The 8,262-nt window shown below is 51.6% G+C and overlaps 1 protein-coding gene across 2 annotated transcripts; it reads left to right on the top strand.

Annotated features, from left to right (window-relative positions):
• Positions 1 to 748: 748 nt before the first annotated feature.
• Positions 749 to 7,608, top strand: GORAB (golgin, RAB6 interacting). Of its 2 annotated transcripts, none has more exons than XM_044439434.1 (4): positions 749 to 1,069; positions 3,205 to 3,306; positions 4,045 to 4,185; positions 5,606 to 7,608. In XM_044439434.1, the coding sequence occupies exons 1-4, from the start codon at positions 861 to 863 to the stop codon at positions 6,042 to 6,044; spliced, it is 891 nt and encodes a 296-aa protein (XP_044295369.1). In that variant the 5' UTR covers positions 749 to 860; the 3' UTR covers positions 6,045 to 7,608. The 2 variants fall into 2 exon arrangements, with proteins under 2 accessions (XP_044295369.1, XP_044295371.1); XM_044439436.1 differs by having other exon boundaries at positions 943 to 1,073.
• Positions 7,609 to 8,262: the final 654 nt, after the last annotated feature.

Raw genomic sequence — 8,262 nt, 5'->3', positions numbered from 1 at the left:
CCAGGAGCGGCCGCGTCCGGGCGCGGCGCAGCGCGGGCCCTCCGGGCGGCCTCCAGCCTTGCGCCCGGGGGGCCCTGTGCGTGGAGCCAGCGAGGCCGGACAGCCGCTCGCCGTGGCCCGCGCCGGGGCTCCGCAGGAGAGCCGCAGGGGGCGCGGCGAGGCTCGGCTCCGTTCCGTTCCGTGCGCCGGCAGAGCGGGGGCCGCGGCCGCGTCCTCCGCCCCCGTGGCGAGCCGCAGCCGCCCCGCCGGTATCCTGGCCTGGCCCGTGGTCGATGCCCGGGAGCTTCCCGCCCCCGCGGGTTTGCGCGAGAGCCTCGCGGGCCGCGCTGCAGGGCCCGGCCTGGGCCGCGGGCGGGCGCGGCGTGCCTCGCCTTTGCTCGGAGCGGCCTAGCCTCTCAACGGCGCGGTGGAGCCCCCAGGCCCGGCGCTTGGGAATGGGCGCGCCGGGAGGGCCAGTGCATGGGCATGGGTGTGCTTTGGTGCTGCCGCTCCTTGTGCCCGGATTGTGCAAGGCCCTTTCCGACTAGGTGTGGCCCTTTTCGTGCCTTGCCCGTCTCCGCATCTGCCACGATCGTGTTGGGGGGCAAATGAATGTCTAACAGTGCCATGCCATTTTAAAGTCCTTTGGGCTTTTAAATCAGTCTCTATGAGCATGCAAATGAAGAAGCCCTGTGTACCTTTCTTGTGATGTCTCCTGCCCCGGCCCCAAGTAAAAGTCTGCCTTTTAAAATCTGTGCTACTTAGACCCATCAGAGTCTCCTCTTGAACAGCAGCAGCGAAGTAAACCACCTAGATCCTGGCCTAGATCCCACCACCAACACCTGCAGCGGAAACGGCCTGTTCAGGAACCAAGTGAGAAGATGGAAGTGCCGGTTGGAGCAGCCCTGGCACCCCAGATTCCCAGGTCTATATCAGAGTCTCCTCCCCAGCGATCCCCACCTCAGTCTTCATCAGCTGGAGAGCAGGAGAATCCCAGAAACCAGCAGGTTGAACCTGCACTGGAGAAGTCTTGCAACGGTGATCCCTCTACAGAGCCAAACCATCACCTGGTGACAAAGAAAATGGAATTGTTAGTAAGTCTGTAATAGAAACTACAAAAATTGAATCATACCTGATCAGTTAAATGCAAGCTTGTAGAGTAAACTGGGAGACACGCTGTTCTTGCAGGATTTTTTTGAGCAATGAACAATAATTTCCTTGCTAAGCCTTTCTGTGTACGGCTGAATTTCATCTGCTCGTTGGCTTTGTGGATCATTTTGGAGGCCTTCAATTAACTGCAGGCAAAATGCCTGGTTCTGTGTCTTTCTTTGCAAGATTTAGCTTGTGTAGAAACTGCTTCATGGTGTGTAGAACAAAATGGTGCCCAGGCTGCCCGATGGCCACTGACCTGCCCCCCAAGTGCCTTGGCAATAGATTTGGGGGCATGTTGTGGGGTGTCCCTATGAAGCGGAACAGAGAGGTCTCCCAGAATTCTTGTGTAGCTGCACATTGCAAGGAAAGGTTGGTGGAGGGAGTCAGGCTGGCTGGTCTCCTGTCTCTGGAAGGGAAAGCTCTTGCTCTCGCAGCCAGCCCGATGGTTAGCTGAGCATGGCGTGAAACCACTGATGCTAAGGATACGGACAGAGGAGACACGTGGCTTCCTAGTCAGAGCGTTGCTCTGACCAGCTGAACATGGATGCGTTGGGTGAGTGGCTTCCCCTGGCCCGCCGGGTCTGTGCAACTGCGGCCTCCATCAAGCCCAGTCTGCACTGGTCAGATGAGTCAGAGGGGATGAGAATTGCCACCCCATAATACCCAGGGAAGGCATTAGGTCGGGTCAAGCTGCTTTGGTGTTTGGAATGGCTGTTTCCCAGCCATAGACGGAGATACCAAGAATGGATTCTTTCATGTACAGCATGTGATTCTAGGGTTGAGTCAAGGTCTTCCTCCTCTCTAAGCCACACAAAGATCCTGTTTTCAAGAGTGCCTCTTCAAATAGTCATCGCTGTCCAAAGAGCTGAATAACTTTCTGGTGCAGAGGAAATAAGTCATCCAATAGATAAGTGGATTGTATAATTCTATTTTAAGTGGCTAGTATAGTAAACTTGGCTGTTTTGGACCCTTTTCTGTTGACTGTTGACATACTAGCAAAACAGGATTTAGTAAGTTTTGTGACAGTCGATGGTTGAGATGCCATCTTGATAATACATTTTAATACAAGTGAAATTAAATAGCTTTTTGTTACGAGCGAGTGCATTCAAAGGGTGCCATTCCTATTTCACGCAAGGTTAGTATATTGTTTGCTGCAGAGTCCTGTACAAGGTCTAATGGATGATCCATTCTTTATTTCAGGGGTGGGCAACTTCTGGAGCCTGGGGCTGCGTCGTCTCTGGAATCTGATGAGGGCTGTGCCCCTCCTCATCACTCTGTGGTGGACACTCCCACCAAATAAATAGATAGCGAATGAATGAATGAATGAATGAATGAATAAATAAATACTCGCGATCCTGCCAGGAAGCCAGGCGGCTGAGCACACGTGCCTTCTGCGGCAGCGGAACGAGGCTCCCAGCATCCCACCAAACGTCTTTTTGGTGGCCGTTGGATGTTCCATTGTGTGCAGAAACCACACGCAAGGGAAGCTGCCCCTCCTTGCTCCGTCTCCCCAGAGAAGCAGCGATGGGGGCTGCACACTAGATCTTGCACACCCCGACGGTCTGCCAGGCAGTTTCCAGCGGGACTCCTACTGCAGTAGCAATGGAGGTGGGGGGCTGTGCAGGCCCACAGGTGCTCCGTGGGTCACCCGGCTGATGGGGCTTCCTGCCGTTAGCACCTCGGGATCCCTTAAAGCGTTTAGCTTGCGCATTGCATTCCTTCTCTCTGATGTGCACAAATTAGGATGCCGTGCAATGGTTGAATCTTTTTGGGAATTTGGGGTGGAAGTGGAGTGTCCTGGACTATGTTGGGATGCAGCTGAGTACTGAGGAATGTCAGAAGGGTCTGTCTTCTAAAATGAGGCCCGGCGGTGAAGCAAGGAGCTTGTGCTCCTTGAGTGTTTCTGACGCAGTTGCAAGATGCAGTAACTGGGTTGGGAACGCCTGGCGTTGCAGAGCATCTTCTTTCGAAAGATGCAGGAGATGGTGCTCTTAATTGCTCCGAGGGCTTTTTTGGAGAGGAGGGAGAAGAAAGGCAACTCCTTGTTAATTTTGATGTTTTGCCAATTGTCAGGCAGGAGAAGTCTCGATGGGAGATCCTTCAACAGGAGCAGAAACTTATGGAAGAAAAGAACAAACGCAAGAAAGCGCTCCTGGCTAAAGCGATTGCCGAAAGGTGTGGAGACTCTTAAAAAAGATTTGGGTAAACCAAAAAGACATCATGTTGTTTTTCCTGAACTATGCTGATAGATTCTAGGAAACCTTCAGTTACTCAGCGCTAATACGCAGCCCTTTCCCATGTGACGTTGTAGATGGAAGCCTGCAGGCCACACCTTGGAAGATGCAGAGTAGACCAAAAGCGGCTCGCTGCTCCTTTTCTCCGTGTAACTAAGCCTGCAGGCCCAAGCACGTTCCTCCGAGTTCTCTTGAAAGCAACAAGAGATACGTTCATGAGGACTGTAAGATGCTGCTATTTCAGAGAAAAGGGAACGTTCCATGCACTTTGGTGAGGACTGAAGTCCTGATCTTCGGCATGCGAGACTCCGCTTGAGTTTATCGCATTCAGTTACTTCGTTTTTCTGAAGTGGCCCTTTAACACGCTTGCAAATTTGCCATAGAAGCTGTCCAGAAAGATAAGGCTGCCCATATTTGAGTTGGCAGTGCTAAATGCCATTGAATATTCATAGATGAACAGCACCTTATACAGGTTGTATTTAAAACAGGCATAATCTGTTTCCTTTTTCGTTGGGACAGCACAAGCTGCTTGACTGAAGGTTGTTTGAAATGCTTGAAAGCTTTTCTGAAATGCTTGCAAACCTTTGAGTGGTTTTAACGTCCAATCATACAGCGTCTTGAAAGACACGGTGCCCTGCAAGAAGAGATTGCAGAAAGCAAACTCCCTTTTTCTTCCCAGGTCCAAAAGAACTCAGGCGGAAACAGTGAAGTTGAGCCGGATCCAGAAACAGCTCCAGGCCCTCGATGAGATGGTCTCTGCCGACATTGGGATCCTGAGGAACAAGATTGAGCAGGCAAGCTGGGACTACTCGTGTGCCCGGTAAGGCGTTCAGATAGCAGATTAGGAGTCTGCCTGAGGAAAGGATTGATCCATTTTGGGAGCTCCTGTTTGAGGGGGGTTGCTAGACTGGTAATCCTGGGCACAGCTGGTTTCTTTTTCAAATGAAATGCATGACTTTGCATCATTGGTCATTCCGGATCTGTGGGTGTTCAACTGGAGAGGAATGGATTTCTAACTCCCAGTGGTTCAATCAAAATGATGACTGAAGTAATCCACACCCTAAATCTAGCTGCTGAAATGCAGAAAGCTTGAGGGAACCAAAGTGGGATTTTTGTGTGGACGGGCTGTGAGCTCCACTTCGTTGCAATGTTCAAAATAAATTCGTGGCCATGGGATTTTTAAATTCTAACTCTAAACTGTAGCTCCAGGTTAGTGGATCTTAGGGTTCTAGTAAAGAGCAAAGTCTGCCTGAAGTTTCCAGCGTGAAATGCTTTCTTGCGGAAAGTGCATCTTGCCCGCGTCTGCTTCCATCGCTCCTGGGGGCATCGCTTGCAGGCTGCTCGGAAGCACTGCTGCATTCACGGTGACTGTAGATTTTTCCTCCTGGAATAGCAAGCACATCCAGGAGCGACACGGCACACCGGACAGAAACAAAGCGAAGTTTGGAAGGCGGCTGTGCTGGTAGCCACATGTCTTACGTGGCCAGATTTAGGGCAGAGGCCTTTCCCTAATGTTTCAGTGTTAGTTCAGTCTCCCTGCTGAAAAGAACCTTTTGCGAGGAATCAATTTCAGGTGTCTGTAGAATGTCCTTTTGTTTGTTTGTTTACTTTGGAATTTTTCATCTCTGCAAACAAATTCCTAGGATGGGATGGGAGCAGAAGTGGGTGCTGGTGGCTCCCTTTCACTGAGAGGGGTGTGTGGGGCGAGGGCGGGGATTGTGGCGAGCTTGCCAAGGTGGTCCCCGCCTGCCTCTCGGGCTTCAGAGCTGGGAAGGAGTCTTGTCGCTCACCGTGGCGAACAGAGTTGCTGAAGGTCCTTGTGCCGTGGGGGTGTTTGGGCGGGGAGGAGGGGAAAGCACCCCTTTCTCCTTCTGTGCTGTTCAGAGCCCCCCCCCCGTGAAATCCTGCAGGTCAAGAACCAGTAGAATGGGAAGGGGGGCCTGGGGCAGGTGTGTGGAAGGAAGTGGACGTCTTCCCTGAAAAGGAGGGTCCTGAGTGGCACTGCAGCACCTGGGCTTGGACCCCGAGCAAGAACGCTTCGAGGCGGCGGAGAGGTGGGTGACGCCAGGAGCCGGCCTGGCGCAATTCTGTGGTCTCTCCCATCCATTTAGTGTGCGCCCCCCTCCCCCAGTTTCTTCTGCTGAGTAGTTTGTTTCTGCAGGCTGCAATGAACCGCGTTCGTGGAGCGTGCAGAGATTTTCCGGGAATAATTGCGGTAGAACGGCTGCTTCTCTTTTCAGGAAGCGTTACGATAAGGCAGAAGCGGAGTACGTGGCCGCAAAGCTGGATCTGCAGAAGAAAACGGGGATCAAGGAGCAGCTCACGGAGCACCTGTGCACCATCATACAGCAGAACGAGCTCCGCAAGGCCAGGAGACTGGAGGAGCTGATGCGGCAGCTGGAGGTGGCGGCAGAGGCAGAAAACCTGGAACTGGAGGTGGAAGCGGAGCAGATGCTGCAGCAGCAGGAGGCAGAAGCCCGGAGGCAAGCGGCGGAGTCGCAGAGGCCTGCTGCCGTGGGCATGCAGGATACGGCCCCACAGGCTGCCGGTAAAGGGCAGGAGAACAAAGACCACGGGGGGTCAGAAGCGCCAGTGGAGCAGCCCACGCCTTCCCAGGCAAGTGGCCACGGTCGAACCGCAAACTCCGAAGAAGTAACTGCTCACAATACTAGTACATGATCCCACAATCTGGCCAACCTGATGCTCCCTTCTCCATCACATGCTGCAGAGGTATCTGCTCCGTGGCTACAGGAACCCTCTGAAACGTGGCTGGACGGCATTGCTTTTCCACTTCTTTTCCCAGTCGGCATTTTATTTGTCTGGGCGCTCGCCTTCCTCCCTGCCCATCTCCCGTGCGCTGTTCTTCCTGACCAAATGACACGTGGCCCGTTATGGAAAGGCGGCCGTGCGGAAAGAAACAGTGTTTGACATGGTGCATTTGAGAAAAGTCAGCTGGGCCGGGAAGGGGGAAGAGGCTCCCTTGGTGGAAGGTCAAACTACATCCTGCGTTAACAGGTGACTTTCATTTACCTGCAAAGGTGCTTCTCTGCGGGGTCCACAGGTCTGACAAGGGGGCTTAAGGAAGGCGCCATCCGTTGGGTACCTGTTCTCAGGAAGGAGTTCGCACCCTGTGTGCAAACCAGGTCTCCAGTTGTGTGGTTGCACTTTATTTTGTGCGCAACGGACTCTTGTGCTCCCAGAGGAGGCTTTCGGGGTGCAGCTGTGATGCTGTTTGTCGCGCTCGACAGTAGCCCTGCCTTTCTGTCTCTCCTCACCAGAGAAGAATCTGGGAAGGAGGCAACGGCAGTAATTGCCCGAGCTCCATCTTGAATTGCCCGAGGCTTCCTTCAGTGGCCGCCTTCCATGGGTCTGTGCTAAATAACAGCTTTGCACCTCTTATGGCTTAAAGGTTTGCTGTATCAAAGCGCGAACTCTTTGGGTTGTACTGTATAAAATACACCAACATTTAATGGGAAATGCCACCGAAGCAAAGATGGTCCTTCCTTGCGATGGCCTCTAACCCTTCACCCCTCCATTACCAGCCAGTGTGGGAGATGATGGGCTTGGCCAACCCAGAACGCCCCCCTTTGGTCACTGGCCGCAGAAAGCGTCCTGCCTTAATCCCCGTCTGATAGGTTTTCCTGTGCTGTCAGAGGTGCCAGTCCATCTTTCTTATTTGTATTATCAATAAATGGGACCCAAATTTCAGTCAACATATTTTTCCCAGATACGCCATGCGTTGCATGAGCTCGATTGTGTTGTTATTTATTCTGGTTGCTCTGCGTTCTTTCACTGGGAGTACAATTGAGTTCTGTTCAGATTTTTGGCATACTCTTATTTTCAATCTTTATTTTCCAGTATTTCTAACCATTTTACTACTGTTAAAAATCTAGCCAAATAAATTAATTTCTCAGTAGAGGGTCTTTGATCTGCCTTACTTTGAAAAGTGAAAAAACGTTTCACAAGATGGAATCTAACAGCTTGGGTTACAGGAACAGCCTCACCAGATAGAAATCTATGGGCTGCTGTTTCATATAAATGCAATACATCCATGTAAGGAAAAGCGTTGCATCTTTTTGCTCTTTGCAATGTGTTAGGTGGCACCTGATTCAACCCTCCATGGTTTGGTATTGCCCAGGTATTTGATTCAATTTGGTGAACTATAAGTTTCCCGATGTCAAAGGTGCTACTTGTCCATTGTAAAGTATAACACAGAGAAATTAAACAAGAGAATCTTGCCCCCATCTGTTCGAGTATATGCTTTTCATCTGCTTCACCTTGCTTCTTGGGTGATCCTATAACAGCTGGGGCAGTTTAGTAGCACTTGCAGCTCACTCGGTAGAAACATGCTCTGTCTTGAGCTATGAGTTTTGAGCATGGCTGAAATGAAGGAAAGGGGCAATAAAGGGTTAGAGTCTCATGACAGAGGCCTTGTAGCTTAGGTCCGTGGGTCAACTCTGACCCTCTGGAATTCCCCAGACAGCTGTACCCCCTTTTTCTGGTCCCACCTACATTCCCCCACTGCTAATAGATTAGTGGCTTCCCCCTTTTATGCTGTTCATTTCCACTATGAAAAGCTGAAATGCCTTTGCAAGGGCTTAACACCAGCATTAAAAGTGTTAAAATTTGCTGCGATTCTTGGACTTTCTGCTTTGACTCTGGCCTTGATCACCACTGGAACGAGGCCCCCGAGGTCTCCAAAACAAGCCAAAAGTTTGAATACCTCTGGCCTCTGGTGTCACCTGCACGCACTTCCCCAAATCCTTGGAGTAGTTTCCATTTTTTAAAGTGACCATATATGCTGTTTTCAAGAATAAAATGCAGCCAGTCTGAAACCCGAGCGGAGGGGTGAGGCTGACGCGTTGCCTTGCTGGTGTGTGAGCTCAGCTACGAAGAT

The sequence above is a fragment of the Varanus komodoensis genome, unplaced genomic scaffold (assembly GCF_004798865.1).
Source record: "Varanus komodoensis strain SLA01 unplaced genomic scaffold, ASM479886v1 scaffold34_3, whole genome shotgun sequence".
Classification (NCBI taxonomy): Eukaryota; Metazoa; Chordata; class Lepidosauria; order Squamata; family Varanidae; genus Varanus; species Varanus komodoensis.
Note: the sequence above shows the minus strand (reverse complement) of the source record. Positions and strands in the feature narration are given on the sequence as shown.